Genomic DNA, 23278 nt, shown 5'->3' with positions numbered 1-23278 from the left:
ATTTCTAGAATAATTCAGACACAGGAAAGTAAGGAAACAAAGGCAAGACCTTTGGTGCCAGCAAAGAATATCTGAGAGGAAAAATCATCAAGTAATAGTTAATTCTGGAGTGCTGCTTTAACTTACCCACTAATATGCCTATTTTGAACTGCACTCGTGCTGCTCTTGACATTGTCTTTATTTCTTGATTAGAGACTAAGATAATATATTCCAGACATATGCAGAGTAAGGAAGCAAATACCTTTTTGGACTGGTTTACCCTTGTCAAATGAAAGGAATACGCAGCAAACTAACTCAACAATGTAGTACCTATCTGTAGCTCACAGCACAACCACAGGAAGGATTGGTAAAGGCTTTTTTTACTGAGCCTTTCCCAGGAAAAGCATCACTAGTGTATTACAGCCCCTACCTCACACATAGAGAACACAGTTGTTTTCTCCATCTTGCAAGACCGTCAGGGTACTTTATTCCTTACCAGTTTGCCCAAAAATGTGTTGTTTGCCAAAGACCTACAAACGGTTTAAGTGGTATGGTCTAAGAGGCTGCAAATCTCTCTCACCTCATTATTATTGCAGAGTAAGATGTGGATGACAGAGAGCAGACATAGCTATCCTTTGAGTATGTTGTTTGAGAAATCTCCTTTTTTGGGCTAGGATTGGGTCTTCCCCTGACCCAGCAGCATGAGTAAAGTGAAAACTGAAAAATAGAACAGCCAGGACTTTTCTGTGTAAAAGCCTTTCTCCTATCTGCTTGTTTTCCTACTATTCTGGTGAGGCCTCGTAACAGAGTTGGTGACAACTGCTTGTGTACCTACCCTCATTTAAGGATACACTGGTTTTGTTCCACTATATAAAATCTGAGCAGTGTGTCTTCACAGCCCAGCAGCTCTGCTCCAGGGTTGCTCTTGGTGAACACAGGGTAGCAGTCCATGATTGGAGTGCTGAAAAATGAATGTCAGAATGCAGATTAATCCAAAGTGAATCAGGTTCATGGAACCAAAATCTAGGTAGCAGATAAACTGGTAGAAATTTCCAGTGGGGTTCCAGTCTCTGTGGGAGGTTGCTGTACATTATAGGAATATACATGCTTTTTTTTTTTCCACAAAAGCACATTAAAAAAGGTTGAAAACAGTTTAAAGAAAATAAGAAACATCTGTCTTCCTCCTCAGCTTTTTTTGTGTAGGCTGTTAGGCTCTTCCCTTCTTAAACATATTGCCATATTTAAACCAGGACACTGTTTGTGTAGGGTTAATATGGAAAAGCACTGCCCAACTGCAAGCTGTTCTTGCATTTTGATTATTTTTTTGGGAGGTGTGCGGCAGCAGCTTTTGGAGATAGATAATAAGACAGGAAGATTGCTTTTTAAAGTTTATAACCAAGCTCTTGATCTCCAACTAGGTTACTTATCTCATAAAACTTTCTTCAGATTTCTTCTCCAGCTATATGGTTATTGACCATTTCACCTGGAGTTAAATTTTTCCCTTTAGTTGATGGTCAGCTTGGAACAGGCAGAGGATGTTGCTGTGATGTGTCTGAAGGCAAAAGAGAAAAGCGATGAGGCCAATCTACCCTGGGCAGCTCTCCAAAGGAAGCATTACGTGCTTCGCTTTCGTGCCCTGATGTGCAAGACCTTGTGATTTGACTATTGGAAATGGTAAAACTCAAAGTATAATATAAAGTAGAATAGGGTTTGCATTCTGTAGTGTGGACTATCCATGTTAGCAGTGAAAAGTATATTGTAGTGATGTTATTTGGTGTCTAAATAGCATCTTGCTCTCAAATGTAATTAGCCTATCTCCAGCTGTCCTGTTTACTTAAGCAAATGTTACATTCACTCATAACTTTTGAAAAACAAGCCTGCTTTATGTGTTGTCAAGATTAGTTGTGCATAATGTCACTTGTTGGTTGGGAAACTGAGTCAGAAAGTTATTTATCCAAATGCTTGTAGTTGTTCCTCATCAGACATGGACTAGGTGTCTGGATCCCAGGTCTTGTGTCCTAGCCAGTAGTCCATGGTGTATGTATGTTAACACCTATAGGCAGCTTCTATTCACCAGAATATTTGAGCTTTACTATGCTTCGGTGCCCTCTACTGCTCCGTTAAAATAATGCTGTCTCCTCGCTGTTGCAGAAGCACGGTTAATTTTGTTCTGTTTTCTTCTATGGGCTAATTGGCCCAATAGTTCCCCTGGTGAGCTGTAGCTAGTAATGGTGATTAGAGTAATGGACATACACTATACTGAGAATTAATTTTTTCTCTTCTAAAAGTCTGAGATGAATTCAGACTTAGATCATGGCATTTTCTTGTTTTATGGCAAGGGCAGACTTTATATGTATGCGTGTATATGTGCACAAGCAGTTTTCATTACTATGTGCTTGAGTTTCTGAACATATAACATGTAGGATCCAATATTTGGAAGTACAGAGCCATTTCAGCTTCCACTGAAATAGTTACGAATTTTGATTTGGGAGCTTCTCTGTGTCAGCTAGAATTAAGTTGTAGATTATCATTATTTTCCTGTGGTTTTGTAGGGTTTGGTTTTGGTTTTTTTTTTTTTTTTTTTTTTTTTTTCTGTGTCCTGTTTTCCTCTAAAATGTTTTGCTCTTTACCATGTACATTGGTACATTCATCCTCTGATTACTTCTGTTCTCTAGAAACAAGCCTGGGGGTCTGTAAATCATTGACCAACACTTTTACTGTACTGGAGGCTTGTTATTACCATATGGTTCAAACTGCAGTGGTCCTTGTGGAATGGAGCGTAGGCAGCATTGCATGTTCTCACCCTTGGGAAGTAATTCAGGCAGCTGTGTCATCTCCTTTCAGAGTTTTAGTCTTTGAAAATTTAATCTGTTATCGAAACTGTTGTCCCATAATGACAGAAATGTTAGTCCTGTGTGCCACCTCTTCTGTATAATTAGATGCAAACCAGACAAGGTATTTAACTTCATTCAGTTTTATAAATGTATAATTCACTATTAGATCCCCTGACATTAGACCACATAGGTTGTCACTTGATTTTTTTCATTATTCACTAATGCAATGGTAACTTGAATTTTCAGCCCATTTCCAGCTTGTTTTCTTACCAGTGTTAATGACTGATAATGCATTTGAGAAGTGAGTGGTTGCCCATTCATGGTGCACTGCAGTGTGGGACCTTCTTTGCATGTTTTGGGAATGTGTACAGTGTGTTTTAATATAATCCATAAACAGATTTTTAGATCATTCATAACCCATATTTGTGTTGCAGGCCTCCCTATGGAATGAGATTCCTAGCTGCAGTTTTTATTTCTTCAGTGGTTCTTTCTAGCTCTCAGGAATACCCATAGTATGATGCTACAGTGGACTTGGTTTTCCCTATTCTTAAGATCTTAACAGAAGTTGAAAGACAAAGGATTAAAAATAATGTTTGTGACCCTATGTATATCCAATTCATCAAGTTTACTTTCTATCAAGCCAAGCCAAGCTTTGCATGAAAAATATGTGCCTAGTGTCTCATTTGAATTTGTCCAATTTCAGCTTCCAAGGATTGATTCCAGGTATACCCTTCTAAAATTAATAGATATAAATGGGCTTCCAGTAGGTGCTTTTTGCTCTTGGGGGAAGTTATTCAGAATGCTATAACCCGATGTTTTCTCTGTCTGTGAAGCTCCATAGGTAAGACATTGTCTCAGCCCTTAGGCCATTTTTATTACTACTTTTCAGCTTTTCAACAAATTTTTAAAAAATTGGCCACTAGAGTTGTGGAGGGTATTTTAAAATCAGTTTCATCATCGGTAAGTGCAGTTGTAATTATTTTCTTAGTCTTACTGGCTACTTAGTGCTCGCCTTACCAGTTTTCATTTATTAATTAGTAATTACACCTACTTCCTAATTCCCTTTGATTCCTTGGCAAGGGTTACTAGAAATGTGCCAGTCATTTATATTCATTTAGCATACATTTTATTGATTTTATAAATCTTGATTTCAAAATTGTTGTACCAAAATGCCTTGCAAATGCTGAAATGTTCTATAACTACGATTAACCCTCCCAGCCACACCTGTTATCAAAGTGTGGCAGGCATTAGGTTTATTTGACAGACTCTTTCTGTTGGTGTGCATAGCAAAGTTTTCCTTGGTTTTCTGCTTATGCTTTTCTGTTTGTGGGAAACGCATGATTTCCCTTATCTGTATGGAACCATTACCTTGGCACAGAAAGCGAATGCAATTTATAATTCAGTTTTTAAGATAGGCTGTCAGCAAATCCTGTCCTGACCACTCTTGAGAGTATCGTATACAAAAAATAGTTGTTACTAGATTTGTGATTGATGTAGCAGAACTGATAAAAGTTACATTGTTTAAAAGTGTTTATAAATCACCCTGTCCATACGTTCATTTCCTGTAATCTGTCATTATGATTTCAAATGTAATTGTGAGAGACACAAAACTGGCTTCGTAACACTCTGGAATGAGTTTTGCTTCCATTTGGTATACGTTGAAAGGTGGCTCAAAGCAAAAATTATAATCCTGGAATACCATGTACATTACAACAGGATATCTTTGCTTTGTGGTTTTGAATTACTGGAGGGCGTAGTCTGTCTTCTGCATTTTTCCCCTAGCATTGCTGGGATTTATGCAGAGTAACTGGGTCACTTATAGGGATTGCTTGGCACAGAGGATCGAGTGGTAGTTGTTTGGGGTTGTTGTTGTTGTTTTTAAATACATATCTTGCTCTCACTTGGGAGATTAATGTTATGATAGACCTGGTGTACAGTCAGTATTGAGCTGGGGTTTTGGCTCTGTCCAACACAGATGGGCTACTAGAGCGCTGTGTGGTATGTTCGTAGATGTAGAGTGCTCTGCTCCATTCCTGAAGATACTTCCCAGTTTCTCAGCTAGGCCTAGAAGTTGGGTGAGGGAGCAGTTATTGTAGCAAGAGTGAAATCCAAAACACTGTCTTCATGCACAGTTTTCCGCATTGCAAGGGATGGAAAAATAGTTTTGGAGAAGCAACTTAAGTTTTATTACCTTTTAGTTATTTTTCAAAATCAGCCAGGAGCATGATGGAGGCAGAGGTTTACTTTCTGTTGCAAAGCGCTCGTACTCTAGCAGCTTGCTCAAAGAGGAGAATCAGTATAGCACGAACATATTCTTCCAAACTCATGGTACCCAACCATGGCTGTCAGCGAGGTCACTAGCCTTCAAACAGTACAAGTTTTCTTCCAATCTTAAAGATTATTCCTTTAAAGAAGAAAGATAAAGCACACAATATTGTCCTCTGAAGGGGCCACACTTCCTTCCAGCAGAAAGCACGAACTGCCTACGCACTCTATTCAATTTTCCTTACTCAGGAGTCTTGTTAAGGCAACCGTCCTTTGCCCAGCTCTATCAAACCATATGAGCCTCCTGTTCTGCAGAGTGGGCAAGGACATTTAAGTACCGCAAAAACAGGGAAGTAATTTTTGTTCTTTCTGCCTTTTTTATTTGGTACTTCTCTTCTCTGGGTTAATTGTCAGCGCTTTCACTTTGTGTAAAGGGTTTGCAATGACAGACCAAAATCTTTCACTGACATCTGTGTCAGTTAAGTAAAATGCTTCATTATTGCAAACTTGTTTTAAGGAGCAGATTTGAATGAGCTCACAACTGTAAACGCAAAAATTGTGGCATTTAAGAGGCAGATGTAGAGTATCTGTACTGGGAGATTTGATTTTAGTCAAGAAGTACTGAACAGCTTTGTTTTTGAATTAGGGTTTTGGGGTATAATAAAAAATGTTAGCTGTGCAATTTAAAAGTATCCCTTATGTCCAACTCAGGCTGCGGTTATTTTTCTCCATCTGAAAAATTGGGAAGAACTAACATATTTGAATTCTGTTGCTCAGTAGAGCAGTAAGAGTAAATTCTATTGCTGTTTTTATAAGAGGTCAAAGCAGATGATCAGGCTAGATGCCCATCCTCCCTTTCAAATCAGCAAATCAATGCTTTATTCCTGTTTCCCAGGAGAGAATTTATTAGCTGCTTCAGGTGCTATGTTCATGCATTGTATCAAACTGTAGTTGGTGTGGTTGTACATTTCAATGCTCTTTTATTTGTCAATCCCTTTATTAGACTTTCATAGTTAAAAATTTAGAAGAGTTTTCTTTTAACAACATAGTCAGTTGTGCTATTAATTTAGGAACGTTCTCTTACTTGAGGAAACTGTTCGTAGTGTCTAAACAGTTATCTACCAACAAAGCTGTATTTTCCTTTAATGGACCTTTGGCTTAGATTTGTATTCATTTTGCATTTGTGCAGACACACCTGAGATTTGCTTAGAATTTACAAATCAGAAGTGCAAACACAAACACACAGCCTTTTTTATCATATCTGTCACCTTTCAAAAGCTGTCAAAGAATCATATTTTTAGAAGCTGTACTTGTGTAGACACAAGTAATGCAATAGCTGTGTCAGTCTTTGAGATTATGAGCACGCTTACGATGAGAATATTCTTGGCGTAAGTTAGGAGTATTATATAATAAGGAAACAATGTCTTTTTATACTTTTCTTACAAAACATTCCCTAGTGAGAACTAGACTAAAAAAACCCCATAGGATTGCCTATGAATAGATCTTCATGCAGCATGATAACTTTAGCCAAATTACACAAAGTAGATTTAAAATCCTTGTCATGTTTTCATAGTTATATTTTTAAAACCCTTTACTGGCATCTAATATGAAATCTGATTGTACAACTGTAAGTCCCAGCCCAGCAACGTATAGATGTACAAAACTGTCCCTCTAGCAGTAAGGATGTCTAAAAGGCAGGAGTCTCGGTGATCAAAAGCAATAAACCACTTGAATGAAATAAATAAAAGCAGTGGGACTAATCCTGCTTTGCCTGGTGCCCCAGAACATACAAAGAACAGCGTGGAAGGGTGAGGAAAATGTCTTTGGCTCAGTAGTAGTATAGGTCTATGACTTTACAACACAAATATAAAGCCTAGCATATGGTCAGGAGATCCTCCGCTGCAGTGCAACCTCCAGACCTGCTGTAATAAGACGTGTCAAAGAGGAAGGGGATTGGCCCCTACAGTTCAAATGTAGAAAATATACAAGTGGTAGGTAGTTACCCCCTTCACTCCTTTTTCTTCCCCTGTGACTCATGTAGCTTTCAAGTGCAACACAGAATACAGCCCAACGCATGCTATGTGGCCATGTACCAATGCTGAAAACTGAAGTGGAGCAAAAGGAAGATGAATTCAGATATAGCAGCTGTCTTCTGTGTTAATGATGTTTCCTAGTGTTTTATGAGTGGTTTCTACAGAAAGTTGTTAATCCATGGTGACCAAGAGTATGAGAAAATACATGCATACGATAGGTGGTATTTGTGGTGTGAATAAAAATTTGGGAGTGTAGGTTAGTGATCCATGATAGGTAATATTTGTAGTGTGAATAAGGATTTGGGAGCGTAGGTTAACCTTCCAAACTGGGGGCGGGAACAGTTCATCAGCAAGCTTAAAAGCCCCAAAGGATAAGTAGTTTCTGTGTGTGCAATGTATGTTTCCAGAGAAACCACCTGGGAGTAGGGGTATATATAGCTAGGCTCCAGAAGGCAATGGAATTGTCTTGAGTTATCCAAGCTACTTTTACATTAAACAAGAAACAAAGCGGGTTTGAGATAAAAGGCTAGAGCAAAACAGTAGTTAGATGATTTGAAGGATGCTGCCTAAAGTAGGAAATATGTTGTCAAATAGTGTTGTGGAAGAGAGTTCCCTCTGGCAGGCGTAAACCAGGACACACATCTGGGAAAGAACAGACAGCTGAGAGAGACACCTTTTCTCCAAGCAAAATATGAGGCATTGCAAGGCATTGCATGACTTTGATTGAAACAGTGATCGACCTTTTCTTCCTTACTTTTGTTTTTAGAATCCTGATTGCTTCTTCAGCATAGCTAAATCATAGCCCTTCTCCCCTCCCTTAATGTCTGCTATAGATCAAACAGAAAATGGCTCTGGAAGAAACCCTGGTCTGTTCCTTTGCTCCAAGGCAGGATCAACTCCAAGTAAACTTTTCCTGATAGACATTTGTCTGGCTTGTTCTTAAATGTATTTGGTGATCAGGATTGCACAACCTTCCAAAAACCAGCAGTTGCTTATCATTGTAGTTAATTTCCTTTATTTTTCCTTTATTCTTATCTAGCTGCTGCTGTGGCTTTGAGCACACAAAAGGGAAAGGAGAATGAGATCACAAGCCAAATTTATACTTTTACCATTAGCTATTTTTCATCTCTACAAAGACTGAGGAACTTGTTCTTTATTTTTGTACCAGTGAGATGCTACACAGACCATTTTTAGAGTTGAATGATATGCATAGAAAACCCATGGAAGTTAGATGCAGTGCATCAGTGAGGGAAAAAAATTGGGTGCTGATCTCCCTTTGTGCTCAGCAACATGAATGTGGTAAACTGATTATATTGTGTTCTTGGAATTGACTGATAAATGGTGAGCAAGGCGCTTTTTTTTTTTTTTTTTTTTTTTTGGGGGGGGGTGGGAAACAAGCCTCCCTTTATTGTGAGGATATATTTTTGGAAGAGAAATAAGTAATGCCTTACAATGTGGAACATTCAAAAGTGTTTGGAATCTGACAGTGGGTGAACTACTATAAAATCTGTTAGCTGTGTATGATGGGCTGCATATCTCATTGGTCCCCTAGCTCTCTGGAAAGCTTCACTTAAATAATTTAGCTTTATGTATTTCAGAGGAAAAAAGTGTGCAAAGAAGAAGGAAGTTGTTTCAGGCTTTCAAAATAAATTTGTATAAGAATATGTGAAAAGTCATAAAAGATACTTATTCGTTTCATGTCAAAAAAGAGCTTCTCTTTACTAAAGATGTTGAAATAATACCATTTGGTTAAAATGTAGGTGTAGGGAATTGTTTGAAGTTTCTTATTGTTCTCAAGACTCTCATTTAGTATTAGTGCAAATATTTTCATAATCAACCTGGAGAGTGAGATGATGATAAAAGGGAGACTTTTGACAACTAAAATGTGACTAAAAACTCTTTGCAACAAGGGTAAAAAACATCATAATTTGTCTAACAAATGCAACTTTTTTCTGAGGGTTCGGAGGAAGCCATGACATCTGAGGCACAACTTGGCTTCAATAGATAAAAAAGAGCCGATGTCTTTTTTTTTTTTTTGTGGTCAAAAAAAAGATGGTGTTCTTAAGTGTATCTTTTTTGTGGGTATTTGAAGAAGAATAATTTCTACCAAATACCTACTTTATAGCTGTAACACTGATAAATGGAGGCTGGTAGAAGAAATAAATTTGAGAAAAGTATGTAGGAGTTTTCCCCCCTCTTCTTTGATCTTTATCTGCCCATATGTGTAAGAAATCACATGCACGTCTCTGGTTTGGCTGTATCTGACATGGAATTCAGGTGGTTCTTGCAGGTCCTATACAAAGTCCAATGAAGCCAGTGAGATACTTTCCATTGATTTCAGTGTCTTTTAGATCAAATTTAGTCACTAATTGCCTGACAGTAATATTTTGGTTATATTTAATTTACAGAGTATAAGGCAGAATTAAAAGAAAACATAATAAAGTAGCTTTGCTGGTTAATTTATTTACAAAAAAATCTTCCTTAAGTCCAAATGCTAATGTCCTTTTTAATGAAAAAATCCAAAAACCTCCTCCCTTCTCTAAACCCTTCAAATACAAGCAACCAGGGAATTATATAAATAGATATTCTTACCTTTACTACAAAAAATTCATGCGGAAGTCCTATCTTGGAATAAGCTATTCATTAGTTGGCTTGGCAGAAGGAACACAATCCAAATGAATGAGCTGCCAAGAGTATTTTTAGTGGTTTTATATGTTGCCCATTCAAATCTTGGAAAATTTCTTTAGAAAATTGGACAAACTGACCACTCATTTTACAGGCTTTCACAAGATCTAAAAGTGAAAAACAACGATTGTATTTAGCATCTGTTAATGGAGGTTTCAGGCTACAGAACTTGAGAAAGTACTGCTGGGAAGCTAATACAATAACCATAAAATATTGGACTGATAATAGGAAACACTGGCACTGAACAGATATGGAAAGAGTCATTCCACATCCAGGCCTGTTGCCCTGTGCTGAATGCTAAAGATACTGTAGCTAAAGATACACAGGAGTAGAGATCTGGAATGAAGTCAGTCAAACTCAAGATAGATGAAATTGTCTTTTTCTCCTATGAGTACTCTTGGTTGGATAATTCTATCTTTGGAGAATTAAAACTCAGGAACTTGGACATAGAACAGAAAGCAAGTTGTGCTAACATTTTTCCAAATGGGGAAATGCATGCTATTACCCCACATATGTAATTAAGCCCTCCTCTTCCTTTATTTGAAGTCAGTGGCTTTTTTTTTTTGGCTTTTTTTTCTTTTGCTTCTTTGGGAATTGGATCTAGACTTGTGCTGCCATTGTAACTGTTCCCTTGACAGTTTTTTTTTCTCCCTGGGCTGGAAGCTAGAAAATCAATAAAAGGGAAACTATTCACCAGATATCAAATGTATTTCAATGAATTATATTTTATTTGACTCAAAGTGGAAAGGAATGACAAGAGAATATTACATTTTTAATCCCACATAAAAACCTTTCTGGGAAACTATTCTCTGCACACGGAGCTGAAAATTTTTTTCTCAGCAATGCAGGTTTTTTTAACATGTACAAAGGTGATACCCAAAGTCGGCCCTCAAAAGATGTTTTGGCTTGCAACATCTGCATATTGGGATCCTCTGCAAGATGAGATATATGGAGGATATTTTAATATTTTTTCAGTTATCTGAATAAAACTTCTAGAAGAACTTAAGTTGTATTTTCCTGTATGTGAAAGAACACAGCTGGAGGAAGCTTAAGATGACAGAATTGGTACAAGCTTTTGGCTGTAAATAACTATGATCAAACAAAAGTTGTATTTATGACAGAACAGCAGCAGAAGCAGCTTAAGGATACATTTTACCAGTGCAGGTGCCCACCACAGAAGGCTCACAACATCTCAGAGTAAGGCTAGCCTTGCGTAAAACGAGTTGTTCACAATGGTGAATGAAACTGTTCTCCAAGTGCAGGAAATCAGCTGGAGCCAGAGAAGCTGAGCAAACTTATATATTAAATTTGTCACAAAGTTAAGCATGAGTAATAAAAAGAAACACTACAATTATATTTTGATTTTGGATCAGTTATGCTATTGCTTAATACCACTCAGAGATCAGCTCGTTGTCAAAGGGGGCAAGAATTGTTTTCTCTGAGAAGAAAACTCATCTTGTTAAATTCGATTTATACCACAGTAAAAAGGCACCATGATCAGCCTGACAAGTTTTAGATTTACTTTGGGCAGAATCAGCTTCAGTCAGACTGCCTCTTAGTTATGGGCTTAATAAGTCTTCTCCTTCAATACGTTAATTTCAAATGGCTCTACACAAAGTGGTATATACTTTAAAAATCGGGGGTTAGAAATAAATCAATAATGCTTTTAAAGTTCCAAATTGATAAACTTAATTGTTCTTTACTTAGAGAAAGGAAAATTAGGATTCTTATAATTGCTGTCAGCTAACAATGTGGCTTTAATATTTTTCCATTTGACATTTGTTCTGTTGCCAGGTGTATCTGCTTATGTTCTGTGATCTGCTTTGCATTACTTTTATAGAAACATTACCCTTAAAAGTGCTACATGTAGTATTAAATAGCAGGGTGAGTCGGGAGATATGGGCAGAATCTCTAGCTCACAAATGAGAAGTTTGGATGCCTCATCTGACTGATAAGGTATAAATACCTATAACCAAATCATCAGTCTGGCACTACTGATAATCTTGGCATGCAATTGACGCAGGCAGGAGTGCAATATCCCAATATCCAGGGTTCTGAATATTGCAAATCATGGATAAACAGAACACACAGGAAAGACTTTTCTATACAGGCCGCTCTTGCTACAGTTTATTCTTCTGTCAGTATTTCCCCTATAAACTCCTTTTATTCACAGGTTTGGAAGTCAGCCATAAAATTTTGCTTCTAGCAGGAACTTGGCAGACAGTGTCTCAAGTCAGGAAAATTATTTTAAACAAATTTTTTAAATATATGGTATGCATTGGGGCTCTTTTAGAAGTTAGAGGTGCAGTCATTTCTTTCTGAGAAAAAAGATTGGTTTCAGTGGATGATTTCATTGCAAGTCCTCTAAACAAATTTTTTAAAAAGGAAAAAAAGGCGGTTGTAACTAATTAAAGAGAAAATGTGAATTTTCTTTCAAAAGCATGTGTATAGAGATACTGTATGTAAATGTCAAGCACTTGTGTGTTTTGAAGTGATTGCTTTTAGGGTATTGATTTAAATTAAATACATAATTTATCATTGTGATGTGATAAAGTTTGTTTATGATGGTGTAAACTGTAAGGTAAATAGTATGTAACATAAGTAATTCTTAAATGCCCGTATTCCCTCTTTATTTACTTTTCTATAACCTGTCTGTAAGTCTTGTGCATGAGAGTCTTGGCAAGTCAACCCTTTAACAGGGTAATACAGTAATTGATAAGGTTGTGGGAAGAAGTAGATACCATTATGTGAATCTGTTGTACGTCTGGGATCCAGTCATACTCGGATTGCATGTGCAAGTCACGTAAGCAGAACAGCCTTTCTTATACTTCAGGGTTTGCAGCGTTAATTTGGGCAAATACCACCAGGAGCACCGCAAACCAGCAGGAGTGAAATTTGATGGTGATGGTGGTAACAGCTCCTGGCTTTGTGTTAGGGTCTGTTCTTCTCCATGTTCTCACAGCTTACCTGTGGGCTGGAAAACAAGAAGTTCCACCCTGTGTTCTCCCCTGTTGCTTTTCTCCTACTTGTAACCTGTAAGTTTAGTACTTTGTTTAATTTTAATCTAGAGCTTCAGTAATTCATAGCACTCCTGCCATAGTTCCCCTTACCCTGGAATGGTTTCCTCAACTACTGTCAAGTTGGTCTCCATGAAATGAACAGATCAGGAAGGAAATGAGGAGGTCCTAAGCTGGCACAGGTATTCACCAAGAGGAGATGAACCTGGGATAGGTACCTGACCATTAAGAGAAATATTTAGGAGTATTTTGTTTTGTACTGTTTTTTTTTACATGGAAAGCATGATTTAAAAGCATTCAAAAATATGTAATCACTGAGGTATGATTGCAATTTTATATGGAATCAGAATATAGAAAAAAATGCTGAAAAATAAGCCCCAACAGGGAAGATTTTGCAAATTTGATCTTTGGAAGCTAATGGAAATCCTCTGCTTTGTCACAGGCATAACGCTCATCTTTTTATCAGTGTTACTCTTTCCACTGTATGTGCTGAAGTGATGCAGTTTTTAACTTTGGAGACCAGTTTTAAAAATTGCGTGGAAAAGTATTTAAAAGCACCTTTATTTGGGTGTTTGCAAATATATTTAATAAGGTAATTAAAAAAGAATAATGCCAGATATATTTCCCAGAAATTGGAGTCTCTCTTTCTATTATGCACCTGAGGAATTCTGCACATTAGACTCTGGCTGACCCATCACACTGTTTATGCTGGATGAGGAACATGTGGCGTGCAGTGTGAAGGTGGAAAAATCCAGTGTATCCAGGTGCAAATTTTGAATCAGCATTCTAGTAAAGCTTGCATGAATTCTTACTACATGGAACTTACTATGTGGACTCCAGGAAATATACGGAATGTTGTTAATGCAGATTTAAAGTAGGCCCATACCAAGATGTCCTGAAGATCATGTTTTCCCTTTCATACTTTGTACGAACTGTAGACATGCATAGTAGAAAGGACAATGTTTATGGTTGCAAAATAGGAGGTGGAAGAGCTCTATAAGGGGCACTAAAATCCAACTTTGGATACAGAGATGTAATTCTCAGCTGTGCTACTCATATAATGCACCTTCTCCTCCTCCTTCCTGAGGTCAGGTTCTTCTCCACGAAATCGACATAACAATACATAGCCTTAAAAGCTGTATTCAAAAAGTATTTAAGTCTGTGTATTGTATTTGTCATGTGAAAATGAGAATGTTTTCATTACATCTGTGGTGACTTCTTTGCACAACAAAATGCAAGGACTGTTTATTTAATAATACCATAGTGTGGAGAATGTTGTGTAATTAATTATAATTTTAAAAATATTTTTATACTTATTAGGACAATTTTAAGTTCTTCATTGGGAATGTTAATATAATTGATGATATTTTCAAAAGGAATATCACGTTTCTTATAAACTATAAAGCATCCCATTCCTTCTTTTTTGCTTTTTTTTTTAAAAATCTGTCTTTACGTCTCTTCCCAGCCCTGGCAAGTGTTTGCCTCAGGCTGGCTACTGAGAAAGTGGGCAGAGTCCTAAAATTTATATTGCTTTCTTGGTTATATTCCCTTTCAGAACCTCTGTGCGTTTCCCAAGGTCTGTGGCTTTTGGGTTGTTTGCCAGCTACACGTGCAAATCTTTGTTATAATTTTCCAGACCACTTAGAAATGGAGGGAATTGGAGTGATGCTAAACATTTCTCTGTATAGTTTCCATTTTGGATGGGGCAGATTCAGAGGAATGGATATGTTTTGAGAGTTCAAATTTATATATTTCCAGCTATGTATTCACATGTGCTTTTAAATCTTGGAAGACAACGAAATACTGGAAGCTTGGGGAGCATTTTTTCATATTCTTGATCCTGATCAGCTGTCCTGGATGACTGGACCTAAAAGCATTAGAGCAGCATGGACTTCTTGTCTGACTGTTTTGTGTCACCAAAGCTGGTTATTAGCCTTCCTCCCTGTTCTCAGGACCTAAGATCTTCTCCATGCTCTAATAGGGGTGAAATGTGAAATAATATTTACCATTGTAGATAAGGCAGATAAAGGGCTCGTGCCTCTAGTTGGGCAAGCGTGAACGAAAACCTGGGCAAATAAGTTTGGATTTTTAGGCGTGTTGCCAGTGATGTGTATTTGTGGGACATGCTTATCAGGGTTTGAAAAAAGGATTTTTCTCTTTGCTAGACATTTATCTGTCAAAATAGTAATTTATGGAATATCACCCAAGAAGATGAAACAGATTGTCCAGAGGAGAGGACAGAGGCAAGTGCCTCTGTAATAAAAATGTACCCTGGGACTTCCGTGTAGGTCATCAAAAAGTGTCAGTAGTGAGTAAAACTAGAATTTCGTATGGGTTTTTCTGAACTCATCTGAACAATGTAGTTAACTCAGAAATTGAAAAATAGCAACTTAATTATGCTTTAATTACATCAGTGTTGATTCTTTTCAGCAGGAACATGTAGGTGCTGTCTTTAGCTGTTGTTAGATGCAGAACTAACTGCAGGAGTTGGGTGTACTAATGCAGTTGCTTTCTGCTTGGAGTTGTCAGGGTGGGAACCACGATTTCTTCTCCATGCCCACAAATTCCATGTTCCCTCTGTTACTGCTCACAAAGAAGGAAGGAGGTGATACAGACTCTTTTCAATGCCAAAAGCCTCAGCTAGCTCATAGGTGCCAAACAGCCAAGCAACATTTCATCCCTTCCTGGATGCCAAAAGCCTCAAATATCCCTGCTCCACCTGCCAAAACCTCCAACTTTGTCCTGACAACTCCTGCAGTGCAGGCCTGTGTTGTCAATATGAAATTTTGCAACACACTGACAATAGAAAATCTGGATGCCGTATAATACTGGAAAACATGCTGGGATTCGCCTTCAGTTCAGTATCAAAATGAATTACACTGTAAATATTTCCTGTGTGTGACTCTTTTGCATGTTTTATTTTCCAAAACTTGAATTTGAATTTATTCAAAACTGCTGTAGAATAAAAATATATTGTAGAATTCTACTCTGAGAGCTCTAAAGTATATCTGAGCCCCCAGATGTATTCTTTCATGTAGCTGAATAAGTCCATCATTTGCCTTTTGGCTCATTTCTTGCTGTTGATTCTTCTGTCAGTGAGCTTTACCAGCTTGTGTTTCTGAAATGGTCTTTTGTTACCAGGCGCAGATTCCATTTTGCAGTCAGTTCGTAGTGCATGGATACCCTTACACGGTGGCGCAAGGGATAGTTAATGTAACTGAAATAACGTTAACAGTATTAAAACTAATTGTTTCTTAACAACTGCTTAAAATAGCTGCATTTACTCACAAGTGTTTTTATCAGTCTAAAATAATGAATCACTGTTTTTTCTCCAGGATTTTATAATTCCAGATATGTCTTTTTTAACATACAGAATAATATATAATTTACTTTGGTACATAATAAGTAAAAGATTTATTTAACTTAATGACATATACAGTTCACAATTAGGTAATATATAATGCACCCAGAAATAGCAGAAATATATCAGGAAATGTCTTGAAATCTGTCATAATGAAACAAGTCAAAGTTTTTCTGCTAAAATCAGGTAATGCAAGATCTTATTAATAATCCTTATTTGTCTGGAAATAAGGTTTGACTGTTCTTCTATTTAGTTGCCCCCACAACTGAAATAGTTTTTCCTAAGTCTTTAATCTAATCTGCATTCTACACCTTACTTAAATTGTACCAAATAGAGGTGTAAATCATTTTTGTATGTGACCTTAGCAAGGAAGGAGACTTCTAGTCTATTTTGTCGCAACGCCATAGACATAACAGCCGGAGTTAAAAGTGAGGGGATACAGTTTGGGGGCTGTATAGCATATCCAGTGATTATCTGCAGGTAAATACTTGTTCCTTCAGTTATGCGCTCTGCTCAGGGATACAGTCAACAGTGCAATTTGATACCTTTTCCACCAAGTGTAGTGTCTGGAAAGAAGAATCTGGGAAATGCATCACAAAGCTACTCAGGCAGGATAATTTCCCTTCAGTGCCATAATTCCTTGTGTTACCTCTGTTTGGAGCACTTGTAGGTATGAGGAGAAGAAAACTGCATAGTGCAGTGCTGTGCATGGAGATTAGTGAACACCAACATAACCTTGTGCTTTGGAAGACTGTGAAAGTCAGGATAGTGTTAATAGTATTTATGGGTTGTGAGAGTGGGAAGAAGCAATAAAAAGGAAATGCTTCATCTCTGTTCAAAATACCATCAAGGATGAAATTCACTCCTGGGAGAAGGGCCAGCACTGAGCTTTGGGTATTGCTTAATTTAGGCCTTCAGTGGGACTGAAGTGGTGTTTATACCCTTCAATAGGTTCTTTCACTTGGATGAATTTAATCTGAAGAATCTAAATTCTGTACGGAGAAATTTAGTTATAAGCAGTGTGTTATTAAATAGCAATATGGTAGAGCTGTGCCAATGTAACTCCTTACGGGGATTCTCTTTTGGAGTTTGGCATGTCTTTTCAAATTAATAACAAACTATTTTGATAAGAAGCCATGAGAAAAACCAATGAGCACTCACCCAGAGAGCTGCATTAATGCTAGCATCGTCGCAGTTACATTGGTAAATATTCCTGCATAACCCAAGTCCTTACTTGGGTTATGACAGTGTCTTATTTTGAGAGCCACATCACTGAGTAGAGCATTTTAAATACCTGTCCAGCCCTGCTCATGGTCTGTGTCGGTAGATGCTGCCCAGAGGTTGCATTGAATCTCTTCTAGAACCTGGCAGAGCTGGGCACCCTGCTCTGGGGAAGTGCTCAGGGGCACATCTCAGGGCAGAGTCCGGGGCAGTTTGTGTTGTGATACGTACATGGCAGGACTACCACCTGGGGACTCGTGCAGATGGATCGAGTGTTGCATCTCTACATTTCTTTCTTTACACTTCTGTTACAATGTGGTTTGCGTTTGTATTTAAAGCGAGAATGTGTGCTAAAAACTCTGGAAAACAAACATTCAAGGTATCAGAGCATTTCTGTTGAGAAGCTGAATCTGTTACGCTGAATGCTAAACATTTACATATCCAAGCCTTATGTAATGGATGTCTGAATAATAATAAAACTGCATAAACTGACCTTCATTCTCTGGCACTGCATCTCCTTTGAAGTCTGCATGACCAAATTCAAGACAATTATGTCATCCTTCATAACAGCCAAACAAAAGTTTGGCCAAATAATCATTTTTCTCTGTATAACAGCACTGTGTTTGATTTTTGTAACGTGTGTCAATGTAGCTGTTGTTATTTACTGGGTGTTACGAGTGACAGTAAAAATCCCCTTGTTTTAGATTAATGATCAGCCCTGGTAACATCTGGATTTCATTTATTTTACCTCAGTGCCCACTTCTACTATACTTGGAGTAGTACATGGCAAGGCAAGTATGGCCTGAAACACACACACACACACACACAAATAATTTGCAGAACGTGGTGTTACAGTATGTGCCCATATGTGACAGAAGCGAAACAGAACCCTGGACAGAAGGGAAACTGGCACTAACATTTCCTCCCCTGTCCAAATCTACCAATGCCACACTTTCAGTAAAATTCTCCATGTAAAAGGCTGTCTCTGTCAGTTAAGGGTTGTCAGCAGAGACTCAGGTTGCACGTTACTGGGCCTCAGACCTTGAGGAAACCTTGGCATACTGTCATCTCACTCTTTGAGACTCTGCCTATATCACCAAGTGCTTCAAAACTTGTAATTTATTTTCCTCCATCCCCTGATTCAAGTGATCCTTGCCCAGGCCCATGTACTGTGTCACGACTTTTTTTTTTTTTTTTTTTTTTTACTTTCAAAATACATCCAATAGATCGGGATGAAATAATTTGGAACTACCTTTATCATATAAACAGGATTAATTTCTGCAGAGAACATTGTATATGTTCTCAGATATTGCTTGCATCTAACCCTGCGTTCATATGGGATGCTTTTAGAATGCATACAACTCCTGCTAGCGTTGCTGGATCCAGTGGAAATGTGACGCCTTTTGCCATCTAGTTCTACGTAAGGAGCAGCAAATCATCTAGGTTTATAGCTGGTTTAAGTTATTTTATCTGGATTCACTACAGCACTTGTGGCTTTACTTGATCACGTTACATCATGGGTGTGCATGCACACATTTATGTATGTGTAGGCACATACGTACTTTCACAGTGAATATGCTTAATGTATGTGTTGCACTTCACATGTTGCAAAATTAAAGCACTAAAGGAAAACCACTTCCATTCTAATATGGTTCAGCAAAACTTCATTACTGAACCTTGTTAGAATTATGACTGAAGACAATAAAATCATGAAAAACTGAAGTCAAGAAGCAAACTACGAATGCAATCCTGAGGTACAATAATACCCTTTTGTGCCCAATTGCAATTAGCTCTTGATTAATTCTTAAATGAGCTTCCAAGGTTTTGTTGGTTTAAATTGTAATGTTGATAATCTTTTCTTTATTTTACTTCAATTTGGTACCATGGTGTAGACAAATGAAATATGTAGAGTTTATGAAACCAGACAGCTAGTAAATCAATATTATTTTACTAGTAAATTGCTAAGCCAGTGCAAGCTGCTTTTAATTCTTTCCCATGGGACAAATAGTTTGAACTAGCTAGAGTTTAAATCAACACTGTGGGCACTGAATTAGTCAATGATTCTGAAGAAGGCTTTGTTGGCATAAACTTCTGCTTTGATCACCCTAGTATTTACAGCTTTTTAATTAGATACAGTTCAGAACAATGGCTTTTATCAAAGCAGTTTGGTAAGTGAACAACTGGACATTGTTTAGGGCTTTAGAGGACATTCTGTCTGTTAATATCATGTGGCTGGTTTTAATACAATAATGAAGTTAGGATTATTTTAGGCATTGTCACTGCTTTGTCAAAAGAAACTAGCTATTCTGGAAAAAGAGAGTGGCATGTATTGCTTTTTTAATATCATAAGTTTAATCATTTCTCAACGTATTAAAAAACAATCATTTGCCTTGGGATTACAGAGGACAAACTTTAATTTTGCACTCATAAATTTGAAATAAGTGACTTTTGTTCATTTTGACTCATTTTCATGTGCTGAGTGATTTGTTGGGAAGTGCTGAGCTCTTTTTATTCAAGATTAAAGGCAGTTGGTTCCATTTTCAGTGTCAGACTTTTCAGAATTGGCTTCTGATATAAAGTATACCCAGCGCCAGTGTGAAAATTCCTCGGGGATCTTGGCAGAGCTGGGCTCCATCGTTTCTGGAAGGGTAGATTGGCCTAAGTATGCTTTTAAAGCTTTATAGTAAGTGTTTGTAAAATTTGTAAAGTTGCGGGAGCAAGAAAGTTAAGGAGCCACTGATGTGTTTAGACCAACTTCTGTAGTCTAGCGTTCAAACGGAGATTGCATATTCTCTAATTCACAAGTAGTTTTTTTTATAAGCTCAAGGTTTTTTTTTTGAGGAAGGGGATGGAAAAGTTTGGAAATTGCCAACGTTTCTGTTAGCTGTTTAACTATGGGGAGTAGTGCTATTATACTAAATCTGCCTACTCTTAATGCCTTTAAAATGTGTTTGAGTAGTCCTTAGTTCTGCTTAAGTGTAGCTAAGATTAACTGTTTGCCCTTTGGGTTCCTAAAATGATGCTTGTTCAATAGTTATACTTAAAACTGCGGTGTGAATGCATCCTAAGTGTAACAGCTCATTCACAGAAATGGGCCGGTTTGCTCAAGTTCTGGGTCATTTTAATTAATTAATTAATTTTTTACTATAATATTTAGGAGGAAATTCCTTTGCCTACACAGCACAATATTGAGGTGTATTCCTTGTATGGTGCTGTTTTGAAAATAGCTTTGGTTTTATTGTTTGCCATTTTTACTTCAGGCTTGGTAGGTTTTTATCTGAGTCAACTTTCTTCATGGCTGAAGATTTGCTGACTTTATCTGTAGCATTGAATTTAAGGGGAGTTATGTTTGTATTCCCCCCTTTGTAACATAAGATTTGAATTAGACATCCCTCACTTTCAAATCACTTTTGTAAGGCATTTTGGAAGAAAATGGGATTGAGTCTTGTTCTCATGAGTTTACTTACTTACAGAAAATATGGATTAAAGTGTTTTCATCTGGTTTAGTATTGGGACATAGTCTAATCTCTTGCACTTCTCTGGATCTAGTCGGTCAGGAAAATCTTTTTAGTGTTTTAAGCACTTATGAAGACTTGAATGTTTACTTGGGTGCAGTTTATTTATTAATGTTTTTATCTCTTTGCCTTATGTTTGCTGACAGATAGCCCTTTGTTTGGTGTTTCTGTGCACTTGTTTTCTGGGAGGGGGAGTAAAGATTCTGAAACACCATTTGATTAAATTGTGTCTTCCTGCGCTGTCAAAAAAGTATAGTGATGTGAGTATAGCGCCTTTGCTTGGAAGCCCACTGAAGTTCACGGGAATAGAACTCTGGTTGTATAAATAGTTGTTTCATTAAAGCTTGGGTGAGCTCTTCATGTTCTCCCATTTGTGATTGTGTTGGGGCAGAGTAAATATCAGTCAGTGTTCTCTGTCACCTGAGATAAATGACTTGCCGCCTCATTTTTATCTACAATATGAATTTCATAATGATGTTATTAGCTGTTACGTTATGTTTGCAGTAGTCTTATGTGCAAACTCTATCACCACGGTGATTAGAGAAATGGTGTTTACATCTCAGTCTGGGTGTAATTTAAGATTCTAAAAATCTTAATTTTTTAATGATAACAGGCCCATCATAAGTCTGACAACTCTTAGGGGATCACTGTTTTGTTATAAAAATCTGTGCATGATTTTTCAAAAGAGAAATTTTAAAGTTTAGAGGGACAGACGAATGAAAGTAGGATGTAAATGAAACAGCTGCTCAAGAATTGCAGCAAAGTGAGAGAAATGCTTGGGGTAATTCTGAATCTGATTTTTCCTATGCTTTTTTCATGAAGATCATAAACCAAGAAGTACTCTCTTAAAGCAGGACATTATTGAATAATTTGATTCATATTACATTCTAATATTGAACTATTGTGTTAAGATACCGTGTTCTAAAATGTCCTGAGAATTTTCACTGGGAAATGTCAGTTGTCTTAAACAGGATGTAATGCAAGTGAAAAATGACATTTTTAAGACATCAAGCAGAATTTTGGGTTTTGTCACAAATCATTCATTTTTATGTTTGTGATGTCTGGTAATGTTTTTGAAGCCTGTGTGAGTGAGTTTAAGCTTAAATCAGTGTTTGATTGCTGTACCCTAAAAATCACTCTTTTAGCCTTTTCCCCCAGTCTCTTTCAATTTAATAGCACTTTTTGTAATTAAGTTGTATTCTTGTTTTGCTTCCCTGATTGCAGTTCCGTGTGTGCACTTTATGAAAGATTTGAGGTGCTTAATTTCTGTACTAATGCTGAGTGCAGACACACTTGAGGAGGTAAAAAGAGACTTCAGTCCTCTTGTTAGTCCTGGATATGAAACTCCTTTGATCAGGATTTCAGAAAGCCCAGCAGCCCGCTCAGAACATGATGCCTTGTCTGGCTGCTTGAGATCAGTTGTGTAGTTCCTACGCAGTGTGTCGGACGTAACGTATGTTGGGAATGACAGCGTATTTGGACATAGCGGTCCTTTGGCAGAAGGCAACGCATCAAACATACTGTATCTTCAAAGACTCTGCTTCCTTTCCCATGTTACTATTCTATATTAAAATAGTACATGAATTTGAGATACTGTAAATAAGCAGCAAAGTAACGTACTTGAGCCTATTAATGCCAAGCAGTAAAACATGTACCAAACACATCCATTTTTTTCCTCCCCCATGCCCCCCCCTCCTTTTCTGTTTTTGTAGACCTCCAGAATTACCCGCTCTGATGAAGATAAGGAAGGCTCCTGGGATGCCTGGGGGGCCTGGAGTGATTGCTCACGGACCTGTGGCGGGGGAGCCTCCTACTCGCTGAGGAGATGTTTAAATGGCAGGTAAGCAATGAGCTCGTGTATTTATTCTTCTGCAGCTCTTCCATAATTCCCTGTCCTCTTCTGGTGTCTACAGATATGCGTTGCTGCTTCTTTATCTGGAACCAAGCGCTGTGGACAGATCAAGTTTTATGAAATCCTGCTTTTAATATATTTCTGTTACGTTAGATAAATATCTTAGCCTTCAATTCTGACAGAACTTCAGCATGCTATTAAATATGTTTGTGAAATAACAACAATGATTTATCTGGTACAGTCAAGTATTGAGAGGAGTCCCTGTCACTGGAATATAAAGTGAACGGTGAGTTAACCTGCATACAAATTAGCCTTCCGTGTGGCTCTTCCCTGTCTTCCCTGTAGTAAAAAAACAAGTGACTTACTCCACACATAAGTGTATCAAATTCTGCTTTCTGTTAGGAAGCTTTTTCTCTGCCAGTTCTCTCAGTACACTAGTCCTGGTGGCCATATGTTTTTGTGGATAAGCCTTAGTGTAGCTTAAAGAGAACAGTGTATGTGGTGAAAACAATTTAC

The 23278-nt window shown here is 37.6% G+C and overlaps 1 protein-coding gene across 2 annotated transcripts in view; it reads left to right on the top strand.

Annotated features, from left to right (window-relative positions):
• The window catches only part of ADAMTSL3 (ADAMTS like 3), a 187587-nt gene that overhangs the window by 63045 nt on the left and 101264 nt on the right, over positions 1–23278 (top strand). For both annotated transcript variants that reach the window (XM_040600771.1, XM_040600770.1), the window contains exon 4: positions 22623–22750. In XM_040600771.1, the coding sequence (XP_040456705.1) occupies positions 22623–22750 (128 nt within the window). The remainder of the gene's footprint in view (positions 1–22622; positions 22751–23278) is intronic.

The sequence above is a fragment of the Falco naumanni genome, chromosome 7 (genome assembly GCF_017639655.2).
Source record: "Falco naumanni isolate bFalNau1 chromosome 7, bFalNau1.pat, whole genome shotgun sequence".
Lineage (NCBI taxonomy): Eukaryota > Metazoa > Chordata > Aves > Falconiformes > Falconidae > Falco > Falco naumanni.
The sequence above is the reverse complement of the archived record's forward strand: the minus strand, read 5'-3'. Positions and strand labels throughout refer to the sequence as shown.